This window comes from Aspergillus tubingensis (genome assembly GCF_013340325.1).
Source record: "Aspergillus tubingensis WU-2223L DNA, scaffold_13, whole genome shotgun sequence".
Lineage (NCBI taxonomy): Eukaryota > Fungi > Ascomycota > Eurotiomycetes > Eurotiales > Aspergillaceae > Aspergillus > Aspergillus tubingensis.
Window position 1 is genome coordinate 654552 of NW_023336287.1, and position 19885 is coordinate 674436.

The window sequence follows — 19885 nt, forward strand, 5'->3', positions numbered from 1 at the left end:
TTTCTCCATCTTTCCTGTGAGTGAGACTTTGTCTCAGTCCTTTTCCGAGGTGTGTCAAACTACCTCTTTCACTTTTGTTTCGTGAACCAAACCTGGTCGTGAGATAGGTACGGCCCCTTCCTATTCTTCTTATCAAATACACTATGAATCAGCGCCCTCTGCCTGATCGCCGTCACACCCTTCCCTGCAGGCAGGCAATATCTGGGGACTGTCTAGGCTGCCTCTGACATTCACTGCTGGGACTAACACTTTGGTACGCTTTCATAGCCAGTGACTTTTCTTCTACGTTTCCCGGGTGCCTGACAGCGACCGCCCATTGATTGACCTCAGGCTGATCCCATCGGGTCGGTCGTATGCTCCTGCCCCTCCTACCCAAAGCTTCCTTGGGTTCCCCCGTTGGCCGCCTCGTCAGCCTGCTGTAAACACCTCATCACTTCCCTGCCTTTCCCCTCTCGATATTATCGTGGTCTTCATCTACCTTCAAAGGCTACACTCTGATCCGTTTTTCATTCTCTGCCGTCTTGTTGGTTGATGTTGATGCTGAGTAGGTAAGCGCTCAGGCAGCCTTTCAGGTCTCTGGCATCCGGTCTTGCCGTTCAAGCGCTGGGGAGTCTGGGATATAAGATACTGATACCTTGGTTCGATCCAGACTGCACTGCACGTCTAAATAACTGTCGCTCTATCTCTCTGTGCTGACGGCACCACCACTTATCACCATGCCTGCCACACAGGGTAAGTGTCTGCTCTGCACTAGCCTATACGCACCGAAGCCAAATCGAACTAATAACTGTTCTTCGGGCAGCTATTGTGACTCTCCGCCCTTTGTCCGTATCCGATGATTTGCCATATCGATCCCTAGAGTTCACTTCTACCAATAACCAAGTCAACATTGGTCGGGCTTCTAAGCGTGAATCAAAGAATCTTATCCCCGCCAGAAACAATGGATTATTTGAATCGAGGGTCATGTCACGCAACCATGCCAAGCTATGGGTGTGCTTCGACAAGCAGGTATGTTCTTCTATTTGGCTATCATCTCAGCTACAGGTAGTTGGGCTTCAGGCCAAAATAGGCTGAACTTTGTTTAGCTCGTCTACATTCGTGACGGTGGGTCGATGCATGGTACCTGGATAAATGGGAAGAAAATCCCAACAGAGGAGGACTCTGTCATCAAACATGATGACGTGGTCACCTTTGGCTCCACAGTGTATCGTGGCTCTGGTGAGTCTTGCCCGACTACTGAGAAAGGTACAGATGGGTTATTGACGTGTCATATAAGATACCTTCCCTCCACTAAAAGTTCGTTGTGAATTCGAATGGCCTGACCCTTTGTATGCCCCATGTGTCCCGCCTAGTTTGAGTAGTGCTGACACCATGGACAGCCAAAGAACCGCCCTTGCAACCAATACCTTTTGTGTTCCTGACGATGATGACAGTGATGCAAAAGAAGATTCCGTTCCTATGGTGGTTGCATCCGACAGTGCTTCCGAGATTGACAACTCCACCCCCGATTCAGATTCAGACGACCAATCCGTCATGGAGGTTTCGTCGCCTTTGACGTCCCCTCTGAAGAGGGACGACGCAAGAAATTCCCACGTGGGTGCCTGCTCAGATACAGATCAAGTGGGTAGACATGATGACCAGCAAGGATCCCAATTGAGCCCTATTGATCTCGAGCATGGACAACATGAACAGCCTCTGGTAACTCCCCGGATGACCCCACCCTCCGTCATAGATCTTATCGACGATCCAAGTAACACGGCTCATGATTTTGATAATTTCATCCAGGAGGCGGACAGTGCATCTGCGATGAGTACCTCTGACGACGAGGATTCCAGCTGGGGCGAAGATGACCATGCTGGTTCGGATGACGACGAAGATGACGAGGTTGATTCCCAGTCTTCGTTCAGATCCAATGCAGAACAGTCCCATGAAGATGAGGTGTCTGTGAGATCGAGCAACCTTCATGTCCTGGGGATTCGCGACTTGATAGCATCAGAGGCGAGCTATGCTGTGGAGGAAACAAATGCCCGCTTGCCATCTGGAAATGATACTTCCAGGCCCGAATTTAACGATCGACATGGGGAGGATATGGCATGTGACGCTGAGACGTGTGAGCCGGAGTTGCTCGCCGTTAGAAATTCCACATCAGATCTGCGTTCTCAGAGCCCTGGCCCTTCCAGAATGATTTCGACCGAAGCTCCACCGCCGCCAATCTTATTGCAGCCAACTCTATCATCTCCATACGGAAAGACAGTCGATCGTTCGCTACCTAGTTACCAGAATAACCTTCCAATGATGCACATGGACTGGTGGAATCCACGAACCACTGCAAACACTTCATACTCCCTGCATATCCCCCCAACTCCGCAAGTGCCTTACGCTGACGGACCCTTTGTCAACAACGAGTCGTTCCTGCTTGGTGAGACTGATCCTGCTTGTAACCGTGGTAATGATCCAGTCATTGCGTCTATGGCTACCCCTGGAATTATAAGCCAGGAAGCAGCTTCGAGCGACGGACAAGAAATCCAGGAGACACCCATGCCTCAGAAACAGCCAGATGCCATTCCAACACCATTGCCACAGATGCAAAGGTCCGAGACAAGATTAGATAGCGTTCCCGCAAACAAGCCACTGAAAAGGAAGGCGGAGGAGATTGATGGCCCGTTTGGGAGTTCCGAGCTAGACGTTGCTACTTATCATCGAGACGGGGTTGACTCAGCTGTGACAAGCGATAGCCAATTGTCTGACCAAGAGACTTGCTATCCGGATGCTCAGCCACAGATGCCAACGGACCAACAGGAAATTCCATCCCAGTTGGCAGACTTAGACAGTGCGAACGAGCTGCCGTCAGTTGACGACCCCATTAATGATGCCGAGACGACCGCACCTCCTACAAAGCGAGCAAAGACTTCTAGTACGGGGAGGTTTGCCAGCCATGCTGCAAGTGCTGCTTTGGGTGTAGCCATCGGTGCTTTCGGTACTATCGCTGCGTTGGCGTCGCTCCCCCCAGATTACTTTCAGTAAAGAACAGGAGTTGTCCCGGAATTGGCCATTCGCTTTGGAAACTATGCGCTTCTGTTATGAAACACGGTGCTTATGAACCACACCGAGTACGTGGTGCTATCGGCGTTCTCTTCTCATACCTTTCCGGATTGGGATATGGCGGGTGCTGCTTCTCTGTCTCATTTCTTTTTCTTTCTATCTATCTTTCTTTCACTTTTCCTATGTTTAGTATTTGGGCGTGTTTCTCGCTGTTTTCTTATCTTCCTGCTCTAATGGGCTTCTTCAGAACCGAGGTACAACCAGCCAGCCCCCGCAAACCTGGATGTAATTATTGTTCTAGCAAATAATACAGCCAGTTCTTCCGATGGCACACTAGTCGGTGTTGTTCCGGGGTGGATGAGACGGGCCAATGTAACCACGGCCGCAAGGCAGGCTCTTCTCGCTCTCATGATCGGTGGGCCGGCTTTTAGTTATGACCGGGGGGTCATACTGGTTCTTTCTGCTGAGCAGAGCCCATTGGCCCATTGGCTTGGTGACCGCCATGAAGTCGACCATGACCACCACGTCGGCGCCTCTATCAAGGCTTCTCGTTCGTTACTTTCTCCTTCTCTGCCTCTCTCTTTCCGTCTCTGCATTTTCCTCTTGATCCTGATCTGCCGTAGAGGAGCTGCCACCGCTTCTTCTTCCCCACCTTCCCTCCCCTCCTTTACTTCCCCTCATTGTCGGGGTCGTCGTGCACCCAGAGTAGAACTTATCATTGAAGGGCAATAACTAGGTTGAAGGTGTCCAACCGTTCGGCCGGCCAAGTTGCCGTACGTCACTCTTTCTTCCTCCTCCCAGCTTTGCTTTTCTCTGTACGACAAACGGTGCCCCAGCAGCAGTTCCACTCCGTCAAGCGCGCGAGTCGCATCCAATTTCCCTCGGTAGTGTCCCTGTCCCGTGGCCTTGCCTTGAGTTCAAGGTTGGAACTCCTTCGCCTACCCTGCTTTTGCTTTTTCTCCTTCCAGGGATCTCTATACCGGCCAGCACTTTTCCTGTGAGTCGGGCAGGTTAACAATGGCCACGATTATGTGCCCTAATTAAATTTCCAAGCTGGGTCCTCAGTCGTGCGCGTGATGCCTGCCGGATACCTGCAGCTCACCGACCATTGATCTGACTGAGACCCGACTTTGCCGTCCTCCACTCCTACCTTACCTGTAAGCCACCCACCCTTGCATCTTTTCTTCTTTCTGGTTTTCATTTCGTTTCTTTTCTTTGTCCACAAGTCTCTTCTGTTTTCCTGGCTGTGGGATCCACCCGTGACCGAGACGGAAATGGACCACATGGATGGCATTGTCTCTGGGTTTCTTAGCCATCGTTCGCCTCGGTCTAGGATCCCCGACTAAGGGCAGATTGGTCCCTTTAATGATCACTAGGGCTCAAGTAGGTGTTCCGTACTCCGTACCTGCGGCAGGAGCATCAAAGTCAAGCAAGTTTCCCGCCATGAACTGCGTGAGTTCCAACCGCAGTTCGAATCCCATAATATGGACAGGGATTCTTATAACATGTGACCAATCCGCAGACGCAGGCCACTCAAAGAACCTCCAGGATCTTCGGCCATTGGTCCAGGCAAGAAAATTTCCTTTGCCTTTTAATGAGGACGACGCAAGATTAATGCCCCAAAAGCCGAGCAATCATCGCTGCACTGCGGTTGCGATGGAATCGCCATCTCCCTTTTCTTTCCCCCCTTGAGAAGTGAGAACCGGATACCTGCAGAAATCGGGAATGGACTGCCACTTGCGAGGCGCGGAAATTACGGCCTGCAAAATTCACTATCTGATCGTCCAGTAATTTGCTATTCTCATTTGTTCCCTCTCCCCGTGATTATTCCTTCTCATTTTAATTTTATATTTTATTTTATTCTATTTTTCTATCTATTTATTTTCTTTTTCTTTCGAGGGCGCTTGTCCGCGTGTCCTCGTGCCCCTGCGGTTTCATGGCTCCCGTCACACTGTGCCCATTGTTCACAGGCACGCATGAATAAACCTCCCCTTCCCTCACTCTTCGCGGGTTTGACTCGCTATTTCTTCTTTGCCTTCCTCAGTCTCCATATGCCCTATACTTCAGGGGATAAGAAGACAGCTTTTAGCGCATGGGCAGTGGCGCTGCCGCTAAATTGGCCTAAACGCCGCACGACCGTTGCTCCATCGCTTGCGGGCACATTGGAAGGCCCACGGAGTATTCCGCCTAGAGTATAAGCTGAGGCGTAGCTTACAGGGCCACAGAGTTAGGCAGAAAGTGTCAAGACTATCCGAAGCCTATTCATGTGCCATGAAATGATTGGGTGGACAGCCCGACTGAGACGCAGCTTCGTGCATGGAACACCCTACGACTATACCAACATATAGGGAGAAGCCCAGGGTGAACTCAAGGCATACGGTATTGACGAACGTCGATGACTCTGTATGGCTGCTAGTCCAGTGTCACTATGACCACAACACATCGCTGGAACAAAATTCCGCGTTATCAGGATATGTTGCCAGCCATGATCGTGTAAGTGCGTGTCGCACTGCGCTTATCCGTTATGGGAGGTCAGCGAAAGGCTTAAAGGGCCACGTCGCATTGAAAGCAGTTGACCTGGGATGCTTGCCGAGCTTAGCGATTCTTGTTAGTCGCGTAACACAATTCTCCGTGGCTGCCATGCTTCTGGGTCTTGTATCCCGCCGTATAACATTTCCGGCTTCTGCTTGGTCACATACTCGAGCCTGAACCGACGTCTGTATTTTCGACTAAGCGCACCATGCAGCCGTAATCACCTATTCGGTCGCCCAATCAATGATAATCGAGATCCATCATTGTCCGATACGCTTGGGCAAGTCGTGCATCTAGGCACCTGGTCTGGTTGGCAACGGCCGGCACAACGCCCATAAACTGGACCCGGCCCTATGGATCAGGTTTGCAGAAAAGGCTCCACTGGGGCGCGGAGTCTTTCCTTAAAGGAATCGGAGGTGTTGACACGCCCGACAGGCACATTCTGCATCTCCTCAGGTGGCCTGGGGCTGTCTCTGCGGCCCTTTCATGATCCTGGGACCATGCCGCACCGTCCGGTCTCATGTTATTGGTGCGGCATATCGAAAATAAAAAATCTCTGGATGTGACTGAGTCTTCGTGCCTTGATTTTTGCTCGGAAGATGAAATCTTGACAGATAATTTGACGTTGCTGATACGAAGTGGCCTTGACTCGAGAGCTGGTAGCACACATCGATGACCGAATGAGTCTTACAGTTCCCGTCCCCCGCGAGCTTGCCCTTGGCACTAAGCAGGGAGCGGGATGATTTGACTGAAGCAATTCGCCTTTGCTTTTTTCTTTCTCATTACCTTCCTATCCGGGAATCTTCGCCGATTCTATGTCTCATCTTGATGATTGATAAGCCCCGTGGCCCCCCTACAAATACTGTGTTTGGTCATGGGAAGTAGCATATCCGACTCTTGATTCTTTCTCTCTGTCCGATCAAAGTATCAACCCTCTCTAAGGTTGTGGAACCAGTTTCTGAGCATAGCCTATTCTTGGACTACATATTACCATCTCGGCCTCGTTCCCGAAGATATGTCTCATCAAGCCGGACTAATGTATCAACGAGACCCGGGGCATACCTCCTGCATTGGGGGGCGGACAGTGGTGACATGCCGAAGCTGTGCGGGAAACGCACCACGGTCAGTCGACGCATCCAATCATTCTTGGATCGTGTTGCCAATGCTAACCGGGATCAGAAACTCCGTTTGTAGTAGCTGCAACGGCCGTGGGTTTAACGTCTTCATATGTCCTCACTGCAATCCGGCCGCTGCGGCGGCAGCGTTCAAGGGCTCTGCTGGATCATCACAAGGCACCACACCGAATTCATCTGTCCCTGCTTCGCCGTCGTCTCTGAGCAGGAGCTCGTCCACCTTATCCTCTGATACCAGGCCTATTGGGAACGGAAGGCGGTCGGGGGACAGCGACGAGAGCTCTTCAGGCGGACACGTCGGAGCAGGGACTAATTCACCACGGACGGTATAGAGGATTCTTAGGGACGTCGGAAAAAGGGCGCTGGTCGCCCGTGTGCCCAGTTGGCTTTCGGACACTCATTTGACTGCTTCCATGTGTTGCGCTATCGTACCCTTTTGATATATGAAGGACCATAAGGACGGGTCTGCGGAGGTTTCTTTTTTGGCGAAGTGCAGGCGCATCAGGACATAGAGGAAAGCATGGCCTTCCATGCAGGAAATCTGTTGAGGATTTTGAATTGCGCACCATGTCACGATAGTCCATCGTCGTCGCACTTCGTTTCGATGTACTTACTGTTTCACGCCAGATACCAATAGGGAAATGAATTGCCAGATGCTTGGATGGAGTGACGTCAGCTCCCGGGGTGAGTTTTCCCGAGCTTCTCTCCATGTTGGATTCAGGACCATTGGTTTGCCTCGGATGCGAAGAAGTGCAAGGGTCATTTCATTCGCCCCCGCCACTCCCCTCTTGAATAATCTAAGGAACCATTTTCGCTACGTCTCTGTCACTCCCATCCCCGGATATCCCGACCTCCACCCATCCCACGGCATATCCGACAGCCGGCAATGAGAGTCTGGAGTTTGGGGCAAGACGCGAGGACGATCACTCCACCTCAGGTTCCGAATGCTGTTTCCCCCAAAAACCTATATGTAGGGACCATGACTGCCCCTGAACTCAAAATCTGCTTGTCCTTTCCTTACTCATTAAGTAACGCTCTGATTTTCCTACAACATGGCCTTGTCTTTCACTGAAAAGCCCCCGCAGGGGAGGGTTCCTTATGCGATCCCGCAATTGGAGGGTGAACGCATCACGATTCCGGGGAGCAAAGGAGCCTTTCGTATCCTGGCTTCCTCTAAGCAGACCAATGGCCTCATGGCTGTCTTTCAGAGCGGGGCTGTCCTTTCAGACGCCCCGGGCTTTCACTATCACAACCACGCCCACGATGTCTTCCTGGTGACCAAAGGCTTCTTGAAATTATGGAATGGAGACAAATGTCGGATAATGGGGCCTGGAGATTTCGCTTATGTCCCTCCTGTATGTCAGATGCTATTTGCTATGCTGCACTTCCTGTCCTTCCTTTCTTCGCCCACGACTGACTCTCCAATGTCTACTACAGACTGTGGTTCATAACCCGGAACTACTGGGACCACATACCGAGACCTACGGCGTCGTCACTCCCGGCGACTGGGTCGACTTCTTCCGCTATGTGTCCGAGCCTTATGAGGGTATTCTGGTTCCCGAGAACGATGATCGCGACCTCAAGGCTCTGTTAATACCCAAAGTGATGGCTGCGAAGCAGGACTTTGACGTCGTGTTCCAACCACACTACCAACCTCCTGCACTAGGGGAGTGGAGTGCAGAAGAGGAGAAGCTCCCCGAGTCGTCACAACCATACTTTCTGCGCGCCAACACGGGCCCCAAATGGATGCTGGGAGGTGTCATGTCCCGACCGTTTATCACCACCCGCCAGAGTCAGGGTGTTTGCGCTATTTCCAGCATTGAATCCTCTAAGACCTACGGCGAAACTCTACTTTCTAAATTCTTGACCTTCCAGTCGGTTGATCACTGTTTATGTGTTCAGGAGGGGACATTGACCGTCCAGCTGAAGGATGGCCCCGAGTCAACTTTCCGCGAAGGAGAGACAGTTGTGATCCCGGCCGGTCAGGCGTTCGCTCTAAGATTTGCCAGTCGGTATGTGCGGGTCTGGTCATTTACCGACGGCGATGGCATTGAGACTTTGATCCATCGGTTGGGCACACCATTCGAAGGTGCTGTCCTACCTGACCAAGTGCCGGAGTGGAACCCGGCGGAGGTTGGGTCTGTGGCGTCCGAGTTGAATGTGACCATTGAACTCTAGAGGGGAGAGAAGGGGGAAGGGGGGAAGGGTGGATGACGTGGATGCATGAACTTAGCGTGGCTCAATTGAGCCTTGTGACGACTATTGGAACTGGGACTATTAGCGATACCTGTCATGCTCTACCTTATTTGTATTAGTTAGTTAGAAAAGTGGAAAGGAATCGTATCCATTTCATTTAATTTATTTTTTTTTCTTCTGCACCCCGCGGGGACCCCGCAGAGGGTTCCCACGTGATGCTCACGGTCGGAAATCCCGGCCGAATCTCTCTTTCCAACTTCATCCTTTTTGCGATTAACTTCGGCCTCTACTACGATTGACTACTTTCCCCTTATCTTCAATTTGCCTCCACTCTTGTCCTTATAGTTCGTTTTGGATACATACCCCAGTTTTCCCTATGTCGTCTACCTTCGTCTAGATGGATGATGGATGAGTCGCCCCCCATTCACACCGCGGGTGATGATTCTCTTCCCCCGCCGCGGGCCAAACGCCCTCGCGCTGCACAAGCATGCGACCGCTGCAGGGCCAAGAAGTACAAGTGCGACGAGCAGTATCCCTGCGCGCACTGTAAAAGTAGGCCGTCTATCGCGATAAGCTGTCTTAACCTGAACTAACCTCCTTTCTAGAAAGCCAACTCAATTGCGTCTATCAGGGGAATTACCGTCAACGCGAAAGCAGCAGGTCTGCGCGGTATGTATATTATAATTCGTCTATATAGTAACTAGCTAGTTCGTGTCTTGGTATTTGCTGACACACCAGACAGATATGTCGCTGATCTAGAGCGCAAAGTAGACGAGCTTACGGCTCGACTAAGGTTGGCAGAGGCGGACGTTACGTCCCAACACTCCTCACGGTCCCAGAAGGTAGTAGTACAACCAAGCTCGGGACCCAAGCAAGCTCCTCCCCCAGTGGGCGTTGAGGCGACTCCATTGTCGCTGCCTCGCACTGCATCCACGCCGAGAGAAGATGCGCCTTTCATTTACGAGCACCATGACGAAGCTGGGGAGTCGGTAGGGGATGAAATCAGCGAACTGAACCACCACACCAACGGTATCGAATTTCACGGCAGCACTTCTTCAACGGCTCTCCTCGGTCATCTCCAAAAGGCACGGGAGCCGCAACGCTCCTTGGAGCGTCGGGACGCACGTCTCGAGGATCCGGGATATTCGATCGTCTCGACGCTGCATAATTCCAGCTTTTCACCCTCGGGTACGGGCTCTGCCCAGCCCTTGACCTTACGGGAACAGAATTATTACTTTGAGCAGGCTCATGCATTTATCAACGGCTATTTTGAGAATATTCATTTCATTCATCCTCTTATTGATAAGGAGGACTTTTTGCTTCGGGCGCACAGTCTATGGTTCAATCGTGGCGTTCAGCCGGAGCCGAGTTTTGTTGCCTTGTATCTGAGTATCCTGTCGTTCGGGGCCCTGGTGCGGGTCTGGGATGAGGACAGGCTGGGTGGACTGACCCGGTTTGAGTGGAGCAGGAAGTTGTTTGGGGAAGCTCAGATGTACCTCAACTACCTGCAGTTCTCAAATACTCTGGATACGGTGCAGTGTCTATACCTTATGGTATGAGATCTTTTTTTCTTTGGGCGAAATACGGGCTGACCTTGTCTAGGCTAAAATTTGTCAGAACGAGCTGAATCCGAACTGTAAGTAAACTACTTCGCTACTTACTTTTTGGCTGATAAGCTGACATGGCTTAGTGGCATACATGTACCTGGGACTGGCTATCCGCACATGTCTCGCTGCTGGGTTCAATCGTGAGGTGCGCAGTTCGACAGAGCAACGCTCGGAGTGGATTTCAAAGACGTGGTGGTAAGTTCGTGCCCTGCTTGGATAGAGCTCACGCTAACCCTGACAGGGGACTGTTCTCTTTGGAGATGTAAGTCTTTCTGGACATCCGGTTCAGTCACGATCCTAACCACACCAGTGAAATGAGCTTTTCAGTAGGCCGTCCGGATACTCTAGGCATGGATGAGTACCACAACCGGGCGCTGCCTGAGAGAGACGACTCTGAGTACGCTGTTATCCCATGGATGGTGGATTTCGCATACATCATCCGCAAGGTGTCTGTGCAGATATATCATTCGCGTATCACGTTACAAGAGAAGCTGCATCTCGCACTCCAAATTGAAAATGAGCTAGACCGATGGATGGCGAGACTGCCGGACAGGATCAAACCAGACATTGTTCAACGAGCAACAGGAGGAGCGTTGAGAGATCCGAAATGGGCACGAAGGCAACGCTTAGTGCTCGGTATTCGTAAGCCCCCTCTTGCACGTCCTCATTGTGTTGTTTCAGGCACAGCCACTAAACCTTCCCGACCAGGCTACTACAACGTGAAGATGCTACTGTTCCGACCATTCCTCAGCTACTTCACACGCAAATTACGACATACCCCTATGGAACTAGGAGAAACGATCGCCAAATGCCTCGACGCAGCAATGAAAACCATCCAAGTCATTTACGATATCTACCGAATTCACACATTCTTCCGCTGCTGGTACGCCTGCCTTATACCTCTTCCTGTACCCTCCCTGCCATGCCCCGATTAACCCAAATTTAGGTGGTACAACACCACATATGTCATGTTCGCCACGTCCACCCTCCTCCTCCCCATGTCCAAGCTAGGCATGTGCGCCGAAACCATCCCGCTCCGCCGCTCCGTCGAAATGGCCGTCGAGATCCTCGAAGCAATGGACGAATCCGTGGTGGCGCGTAAATCTGTCGAAATTATCAAACACTATCTGCGAGAATTCCGGCCCATCGATGTTCAATCCGCTACCACACCATCTAGTAGCAATGATGGAACCAAAATTGCCGACTTTACTACTGACTCAGGAGCTGCTGCTGCTGCTGCATCTGCTTCGGGTACTGCCCAGACAGGGTTTGATATTCCGGTATGTTTGTTCAATCTTTCAACTCGCTTCATGTACAAATGAGAAACAGAATTGCTAATACAGGGGGTACAGGAATGGGCATATGGCTTCGGCTTCCCGGATTGTTCCTTCGAAGGGATCGCTAGGCTGTTTGATGACTTGGGAGGGTTGCCGATGTTGGATGGGTGACCATGTATTACTACTATATCTTACTATGTGCTATGCGATTCAATTGGTGGGTATTGGGGACTTCGGGGGGGCTGTATAGTGGGGTTGACTTGTATATAGCTAGTTGGTGGAATTGATAGATGACTTCATGCTCTACTGTAGATATCTAGACCGGCGATAACCTACGGATACTACTGTGCTAAAAGCGTTCAGTTCATGCAATATAAACAAGACGAAAAGTGAACTTCCGTCTTGGTCACTCTGCTTTACTCAACCAATAAAATCGAGACATAATAGTAATTCCACACCCTATAGTATATCTATACCCGACTAAAATACTACTATTCTATAGATGCGAAGCCACTTCCCTCCTCTTACTACTACTACTACCAAACAACCCCGGATTCTGCTCCACCACATTCTCCACCTCCTTAATCGCATCATATCCATAAAGCCACGGTTGTACTTCAGGACACGTCCTACACATAATCGAATTAGCGTCTTCTTACTTTCTTAAACCCCCTAGTTCTACTTCCCAAACCAGAAGAAGAGGGGTTTGGAATAAATAGTACATACCATCGACTCGGAAAAGCCCCCTTGAGTTCCTTCCCCAACTGAGAGAGGAATAACTGGTCTCGTTTCTCTTGTTCGGGACCGTCGTGCATGTGGAAGTCGTTTCTCTGTTTATTACCACATTCCTGGTTAGTATATTTGTGCTGTCCTGGGGGGGTGGGCTTGGGAGTTGTATGTGGATGACTAACCTGCTTGAACGTCTCCCTCACGATAGCTTCACCTCGAGACTTGCGCAGCTTCTCGTATAGACGGAGAATAGCGGGCAGGTCGGATTTGTGTTTCATGTGGCCGAGGAGACCGCCGAGGACGGCGCCGTCTTCGAGGGATGAGTTGGCGCCTTGCGCGAGGTAGGGGAGCATTGGGTGGCAGGCGTCGCCGCTGGAGGGTTGGTTAGTTGGTTAGTTGGTGGGTTGGATTGGGGGAAGGGGGATTAGTCTACGTACATGAAGACGAGGTTGGATTTGTCGTTGATCCAGGATTCCATTTCGGCGTCTGAGTCGATCGAGTTGGTTAGTAAATGACAGGAGGATCGGGTTGTGGAGGTAGTGCACTTACGGTGCATGAGTTTCCATTTGTCAACGCCGTTCACGTAGCCCAGGAAGCGGGTTAAGCTGTACTATATCAGTTTCTTGGGGATCATTGAAGTGTTTTTGGTGGGGGAAGGAAGCAAACGTACACTGGGTCCCAACCCACGAATAAGCGCATCATCTCGTCCAGCGAGCCAGTCTGTCGAGATACTCCCGGGGGTAGATCATCCGGTACCAGGAGCACAATATTCATCATCTTCCCTCCGCGCAGGGAATACCCTACTGCATGTGCCCCGGGTCCGATCCAGAAATGTACCGTCGGATTCTCTACCCAAGCTTTCAGGTCCGGGTCTGAGATCTGGTCTGCCGTTAGGACAATCCGATACGCCAGATCTCCCGTGGGAATGGGGTCGTCTTTTCGCCCGCAGTAGCATTCCCGACAGCGGGACCAGAGTCCATCTGCGGCGACGATTAGATCCCCGGAAACAGTTCTGCCGCTGAGGGTGGTGACGGTAGTAGTGTCGAAGTCAATGGTGTTGACTCTCTCGTCGAGATGGAAGGTCACGCCGAGCTCCTTGGCTCGCGCGTATAGTGCTTGTTGCAGGTCTACGCGGTGCAGGTCGATGAAGGGTGCGGAGTACTTGGAGCGGATATTCCGATTGAATGATTCTTCATGGGCGAGGACTTCGCCTGTGTAGCGGTGCACTGTTAAGGAAGTGGGCTCTGCAGCGTCGGTCCATAGCTTCTCGGGGAGCTTCCAGTGTGAGAACAAGCGGGAAGCATTGGGAGTGATTTGGAGACCAGCGCCAACTTCTGCTAACTCTTTCGCTTGCTCCAGAACTGTAACGGTGTGGCCGGACATGGCGCAGGAAATGGCGGTGGCGAGGCCACTGAGGCCTGCGCCAACGACGATGATGTCAAGGTGTGAGTCTTGATGGCTCTATTTAATGGTTTAGTATTCGTCTTCATCACTCCCCTTTCAAAAGTTACTTTGGTACGGCTCAGGGTTAGAACTCACCATTGTGGATCCTTCACTTCTCTCGAGAACACTGTTAAAGATGCCCATGGTGGCAGAGGTGTCTGGGATGTTAATGACAATGCGGAATGGCAAGTAAGGAGGCAATCGCGATGTTTGTTGCTCTTTAAATCCACGACGACACGCTTTGCCGCCGGAGCTTCACTTTTCCGCAATCGCAAATCGTCAATTGGTCCAGATAGGAGAGAAATCCTGAGCTCAAGCTCAAACTGGGGCTGATTTGTAGGATTTGCCCCGGAGTCCCCGGCTTTCCCGAGGGTCGGGATATCCGGGGTGTGATGCAACGGTTCCAGTGGCTGACGTTCATCCCCATTCCTCATCTTGAGCAACTTGCGGGGGATCCGGGGTCTAGTGCCTTGGCTGGCACAGAAATGGCAACGTATGTTGGGATTTAGCGAACGGAAATTCCGTGGAGGGCCCATGATACGAAGCCATCGCAGAAAGTGAAAAGAGACAAGCCCCCCACAAGTCAAGAATGGCAGAGCAGGTGACTCCGTCACGTGGGGCCTTTGCTTTTCGCCCTGCTGAATTCATTGTGCTTTTTCTCCAACCCCATGTTTGAATTGCCATCCATGGTTCACTCCATGGTCCATAGGTAAAGTCAATTCATGCTCGTGGGGATGTCGTCTCTGCGAAGTGTATCTTTCAAAGCAGGCAGAAATATCCGAAAGCATATCTGTCTTAACCGAAGAACTGTTAATCGGCCAGAAATCCTTTGGGAATGAAGTCACTCTCGCAAGTGCTGACAAGTACGACTGGAGGTTAGCTTCGCTGTTTGGAATCTCGCTACCAGACCTGCCAGGGGCTAGACTCATCTGACAGCCAAAGAAGAGTTGAGCACACAGACAGCTTACCCAAAAGGTTGGGGACACTCTAAGCACGGTCTATGCTTGACTTGATTCGCCGAGGTAAGCTCTCCTAGCACTGAATACTAAGCATGACCTTCCCCGCTTACCAGGCACCAGTATCCCACGTGTACGCTGCTCGAAGGGTCCTATCAGAGGCACTTAGAGGCAAAGCTCTTTGTTTATCATAAAGCAAACAGACTCTGAGGTCATGACGTCGGGAAGAACCCGCGCAGGGCGGAGACGCAGTCTTTACGGCCATAACACCTAGATACGACCCCTCCCAAGGCACTTCGACTCAGTCCCCCAGCCGCCGTTAATATAGAGGTCACCGTACAGGCTCTCCTATTGAGCAGCTTGGGCCTCTGGACGGAACACTATTATTCGGTAGCTTTACGCCACTAGTGTTCTCTATCTCTCTCTTCCTATCACAATCCATCTACGGCGCAGGATCGTACGTGGTCCCGAGTATTCGGGGAACCCGAGGGCCACATCCCGGGATGAAGTGGCGTTTCAACGCCAGTCACTACCCTGTTCAGGGAGATTCCGGTGGGTTTAGCCCATGTGATGATGGCATAGATTGTGTGGGGTAAAACCGGGGTAGTAGTGACAACTACCCAACTGCCGATATATGATCCGCTCCCTGTCTAGATATATAGAACTTGGCATCGTATGACCTTTCTTCTATTCCTCACGACAGTTGGACCCTGAGTGGCCTGATAATTGTCCAATACTGCAACTAGTACTAGTAATAGTACTTTATCATAGTACAATATGGCATCCCAAATAGATCCTAGGGTGTGTCCCTCCCGTCTCTTCATCATCGAATCGGAAAATAAACAAACTAGAAACAAGCGCTGACCATCTGCTCTATGTCCTCCTATCGGGAATTTACAGCTCTATCCCCGCAGAGTCCGATATGCAGCTCTACTCACCGTCAATGTATTCGTCTTCATGGGCAATATGTACTCGGTATGATACTACCCACCATCTGGATAATCCCAGTTGTCCGGACCAGCACTACTCACACGCAATGTTCCACATTAGTCAGGGATAGCGACCGGCTTCGACTCCCTCGCGGCCGATCTCCACGTCGGATACCAAAAGCTCGCTGACCTAGTCTCCTGGTCCGTCCTATCCATGGGCCTAGCCAACCTGGTCTGGATGCCGCTGGCACTATGCTTCGGAAAGCGCCCGGTTGTACTCGTGTCCATGGCCATGTTTGTCGCTGGGATAATCTGGACGGTCGTCGCAAAGGACTACAATAGCTTGATGGGAGCTAGGGTGTTTGCTAGTTTTGGTATGATATATCATCCTTTGGGACTTTGTCCATGTGATGAATAGGGGCCTTTGCTAACAGCCACAGGCTATGGATCGATCGAGTCATTGGGGCCTAGTATCCTTGCTGGTTCGTATTCCATCTTTTCAAGATACATATGAAACGAAGCGAGCAGATCCACTAACAAACCCTAGACATGTTCTACGAACGCAACTACTCCAGTGCAATGGCAATCTACGCTCTCTTCCTCTCGGCTGGCTCTCAAGTCGGCCCCCTTATCGCTGGTTACCTCGTTGCTGCCCGTGGCTGGCGCTGGTTCTTCATCCTGTGTCTCATCATTGCTGCAGTCAATTTCGTAACCACCTTCTTCTTTCTCCCAGAGACGCTCTACGAGCCTGGACCCGAGGAGCAATTGGATGTGGACGATAAAGAGAAGGCCGAGGCCTACCAGAGCCACGTGGAGGCGGTACCCGACGTCAACGCCTGGCGGCGGCAGCAGCAGCAATTCTCCTACGGAGGGTATTGGAAGAGCTTGTTCAAGGTTGGCCTATCGGATGCAGCGAGAGAAAATGGTGTCTTCAAGCATCTGGCTCGGCTGTTCTGGCTACCGTTGCCCATGCTGCTAGTCCCGGGAGTTTTGATAGCTGCGATGATGTACGGTGTTGTATTAGGAGGGTAGGTTAACCCCCTTTCCAAGATGATTATCTCATGGAAGCAAGCACGCTGACTATGCTATGCCGACAGTGTGGTCTCTATATCCACCCTTTCCGCCAACATCTTCTCCCCTCCGCCATATAACTTCTCCTCTGCCGCTCTCGGCCTCTGGACGCTTGGCAGCTTCGTCGGCATTCTTGTCGTGTGGCCCATCGCGGGCCCTCTGACCGACGCTCTCTCTACCTATCTCCGCAAACGTAACAATGGCGTCCATAAGCCGGAGCATCGGGTCCCCGCGCTCATTATCCCGTTCGTCATCACTCCACTCGGTCTGGTTATCTTTGGATACACCGTCTCCCGCCACATGCAGTATGTGATACCAGCAGTCGGCTCGGCCATGTCTGCAGCAGGGTTGACACTGGTCCCTTCGGTGATGTTGTCATATGTTGTCGACTCGTACCCGCAGACTAGCGGCGAGGCGCTAGTGTTGGTGAATGCTAGCAAGAATATCGTTGCCTTCGGGTTGAGCAAGGGATCAGTGGACTGGATGACCACCCAGGGGGTTGACAAGATGTTCTATGAGTTTGCCGCTGTACAATGGGCGGTCCTCGCCTTGGGATTACCACTATTTTTCTTCGGGCCGTGGATCAGGAAGAGAACGTCCAAGTACTTCTAATGATGATGATCAGTCGCTGTATATATTTATATGAACTAGGTTAAATATCCTTTTCCCCATCAATCAATGATATTGTCGAGCCAAGGTGGCTATTTGTTGAATTGTTTCTGCCATTGGACGAGACACGCTCCAGCGCGATGTGATAGTTTTCAGACTAATCTGGAGAAAGTTCATCTCGTTGAGTAGTTGGACTTTAGTCATGTCGATATCTTCGTGTCGGAGGTACTGGTTGATGTCATGTCCCTCACGCCAGATATCATGCCATGGTGTATCTGGCCCGACATGGATCGTCTCTTCGCGGGATAAACACCATCCACCCATCACAACTGCCGACGCATATATAGCGGTCGGGATATGAGGTGCGTGGGCTGACTTGAACGGAATCTGACTGACGATTCGAGTAATAGCAAGTGCATGTAGAACTGCCCTAACAGCACCAGCGCTCCTAGCCCATTGATTAAGATCAAATGATAGCTGATCTTCCTTGGTGGCCATTCCTCCGAGTGGCTGCTGTAGACCATATGCGTGACATATCCTTCGACATAAAGAGGCAGAAGATACGGCTAGCTCAAGACAGACGGTGTGCCATCGGAGGGTGAGTTGAAAGTTGTTGTCGTGGTGGGGTGATTCTTCACTGATGTTTTTGTCGTAGATATTTAACAAAGCTTTGATAATCTGCCTTTCTGAAATTGCGCCGAATACCGGTCCGGTAGTTTCGTGCAGGTCGGATATAAGGGATTGCAGACCCTCTAGGGTGACAAGGGTTGAGAAGGCCGACAGACGTGGTTGGGATAAATTCGAATATTCTGGTGAGAAGACGGAGACAAACACTTCGCTGAAGGGACGTTGAGGTGGCCTTGACTTTTCCATTTCAACGATCCAGTCGTCTGCGCTCTTTGCGAGGAAGGCAGCATCAGGACATGCGGTTTTGATGGAATTTATAAGGTGACGAGTGCTAGCCGGGGAACCTGAAGCTTGTGAGATTAGGCCGTCGAGTATGTAGTGGCCTAGAATTGCGCGTCGTTTAGTTTCAATGGCTGCCCATGTCAGCCATGCCGCGTGCTTTGTCGAGTCTGGGGCATCTCGTCCTGGAATATCGTATTGTTGCATATCTTCGGCGGCGTACATGCCAGATGTCCGCGCCCAGTAGAAGCCAAGTCCATGCCATACAAATGCGGTTGTTCGTATGCTTTCATTGCTGGAAAGTAGTGCAAATAGTTGCCCTAGAAGCGCTGTCATGACCAATTGGACACCGTCGCAGGCATCTCGCGGTCCCCGCAGGCTACTTAGTGTTTGCCAGGAGGTTGCTACTGCGGTATGGCCGAGGCGCCAGAGCATCTCTCCTTTCTGAGATGAGTCTGGTTGGCATACAAATAAGGAACCGAGGGCTACCATGTTCAGCAGGAGCGGCGGAATGGTTTCACGTGTTGAAAATGTTGGTTCATGTATGACCGGGAAGCATGGTGAAAGCCATTCGAAGAATTGCTGCAAGCATGCGTCAAGGAAGGCGGATGTGATCCCCGAGCTATGCAATTCCGAGTTCAAGCGTTTTGACAGGTCCTCTATTAAATTGTAGCTTTGCTGCATGGCTATCTTTCCAGGTTCTTGTTGAGAAGCTCCGGGGTCCTCTGCAGATAGGATGTTCGGGCCATTGGATATTTGCAGATGCGGTTGATCTGGAAGTTCTGTGAATGGTAGAGGGATGGCCGATGGGCCCCAAAAGTCGGGCATAAACCAATCCAATAGGTTGTCAGAGCCGAGCAGTTGCTGATTCCCCGACAAAGGAGATTGTTCGAATGAAGACATGCCTAGAAGGCTCAGTGCAGATCCTTTGGGACTGGGTAGATTGCCCTCGTTTGTGCCGCCTACTGATTGTGCTGCATCTGAGGAGGCATTTGCTCGAGAGCGGGCATGGAGCCTCTTGTGTCGGCCAAGGACATCACCTCGTCCAAAGCTTCTGCCACATTCATCACATCGAAATGGCCTGGTATTGGTATCTATGTAGCGTGAGATTCGTGCAATAATGAATGTCATTCCCAAAACCTACGAGTTCGCTCATGTCTCTGGGCCTTGTTAACAAGGGTTCTCTGGCAAAGGAAAGGCGTGCAAAACGTACTGAAAGGTGTTCGAATTTGGTATATGACCTATTGCATTGGTGGCACTTGAACTTCTTGACTCGATCCATCAGTTTCAGGGCGTTTGCGCATGAGCCAACAAAGAACCATAGGCTATTCGGTCTTTGCGGGGAAAGAAAAGAAATGTGGAGAGCGGAATAGTTCGGATGCGGAGACAAGCAAGTTAACTATCTAGCGTGACCGCCTTTCAGACCGGACTCTTGAAGAAGCAGTTGGACATGAT

At 51.1% G+C, this 19885-nt stretch overlaps 7 protein-coding genes across 7 annotated transcripts; 4 read left to right on the plus strand and 3 right to left on the minus strand.

Moving 5' to 3' along the window:
* Positions 1 to 716: 716 nt before the first annotated feature.
* Positions 717 to 3024, plus strand: AtWU_10521 (FHA domain protein; the record flags this gene model as incomplete). Its single annotated transcript, XM_035505625.1, has 5 exons — positions 717 to 732; positions 803 to 1008; positions 1086 to 1218; positions 1277 to 1328; positions 1380 to 3024. The coding sequence occupies 5 exons, from the start codon at positions 717 to 719 to the stop codon at positions 3022 to 3024; spliced, it is 2052 nt and encodes a 683-aa protein (XP_035361518.1).
* A 3783-nt stretch (positions 3025 to 6807) lies between these two features.
* On the minus strand, positions 6808 to 7417 carry AtWU_10522 (autophagocytosis associated protein (Atg3), N-terminal domain family protein; the record flags this gene model as incomplete). Its single annotated transcript, XM_035505626.1, has 3 exons — positions 6808 to 7016; positions 7140 to 7248; positions 7322 to 7417. The coding sequence occupies 3 exons, from the start codon at positions 7415 to 7417 to the stop codon at positions 6808 to 6810; spliced, it is 414 nt and encodes a 137-aa protein (XP_035361519.1).
* Positions 7418 to 7759: 342 nt separating this feature from the next.
* AtWU_10523 (cupin domain-containing protein) lies at positions 7760 to 8885 on the plus strand (the record flags this gene model as incomplete). The annotated part of the gene is made up of 2 exons (XM_035505627.1): positions 7760 to 8062; positions 8145 to 8885. 2 exons carry the CDS (start codon positions 7760 to 7762, stop codon positions 8883 to 8885), a joined length of 1044 nt encoding a protein of 347 aa, XP_035361520.1.
* Positions 8886 to 9304: 419 nt separating this feature from the next.
* On the plus strand, positions 9305 to 11958 carry AtWU_10524 (Zn(II)2Cys6 transcription factor; the record flags this gene model as incomplete). Its single annotated transcript, XM_035505628.1, has 10 exons — positions 9305 to 9455; positions 9509 to 9572; positions 9646 to 10456; positions 10506 to 10539; positions 10594 to 10705; positions 10752 to 10772; positions 10821 to 11152; positions 11219 to 11393; positions 11457 to 11790; positions 11863 to 11958. 10 exons carry the CDS (start codon positions 9305 to 9307, stop codon positions 11956 to 11958), a joined length of 2130 nt encoding a protein of 709 aa, XP_035361521.1.
* Positions 11959 to 12283: 325 nt separating this feature from the next.
* AtWU_10525 (putative monooxygenase) lies at positions 12284 to 14103 on the minus strand (the record flags this gene model as incomplete). The annotated part of the gene is made up of 7 exons (XM_035505629.1): positions 12284 to 12416; positions 12514 to 12617; positions 12699 to 12888; positions 12954 to 13002; positions 13066 to 13121; positions 13187 to 13977; positions 14056 to 14103. The coding sequence occupies 7 exons, from the start codon at positions 14101 to 14103 to the stop codon at positions 12284 to 12286; spliced, it is 1371 nt and encodes a 456-aa protein (XP_035361522.1).
* A 1589-nt stretch (positions 14104 to 15692) lies between these two features.
* AtWU_10526 (putative MFS transporter) lies at positions 15693 to 17527 on the plus strand (the record flags this gene model as incomplete). The annotated part of the gene is made up of 6 exons (XM_035505630.1): positions 15693 to 15716; positions 15816 to 15890; positions 15966 to 16218; positions 16285 to 16326; positions 16392 to 16872; positions 16942 to 17527. The coding sequence occupies 6 exons, from the start codon at positions 15693 to 15695 to the stop codon at positions 17525 to 17527; spliced, it is 1461 nt and encodes a 486-aa protein (XP_035361523.1).
* Positions 17528 to 17590: 63 nt separating this feature from the next.
* AtWU_10527 (pyridoxal 5'-phosphate synthase, synthase subunit Pdx1) lies at positions 17591 to 19712 on the minus strand (the record flags this gene model as incomplete). Its single annotated transcript, XM_035505631.1, has 3 exons — positions 17591 to 19524; positions 19575 to 19590; positions 19644 to 19712. The coding sequence occupies 3 exons, from the start codon at positions 19710 to 19712 to the stop codon at positions 17591 to 17593; spliced, it is 2019 nt and encodes a 672-aa protein (XP_035361524.1).
* Positions 19713 to 19885: the final 173 nt, after the last annotated feature.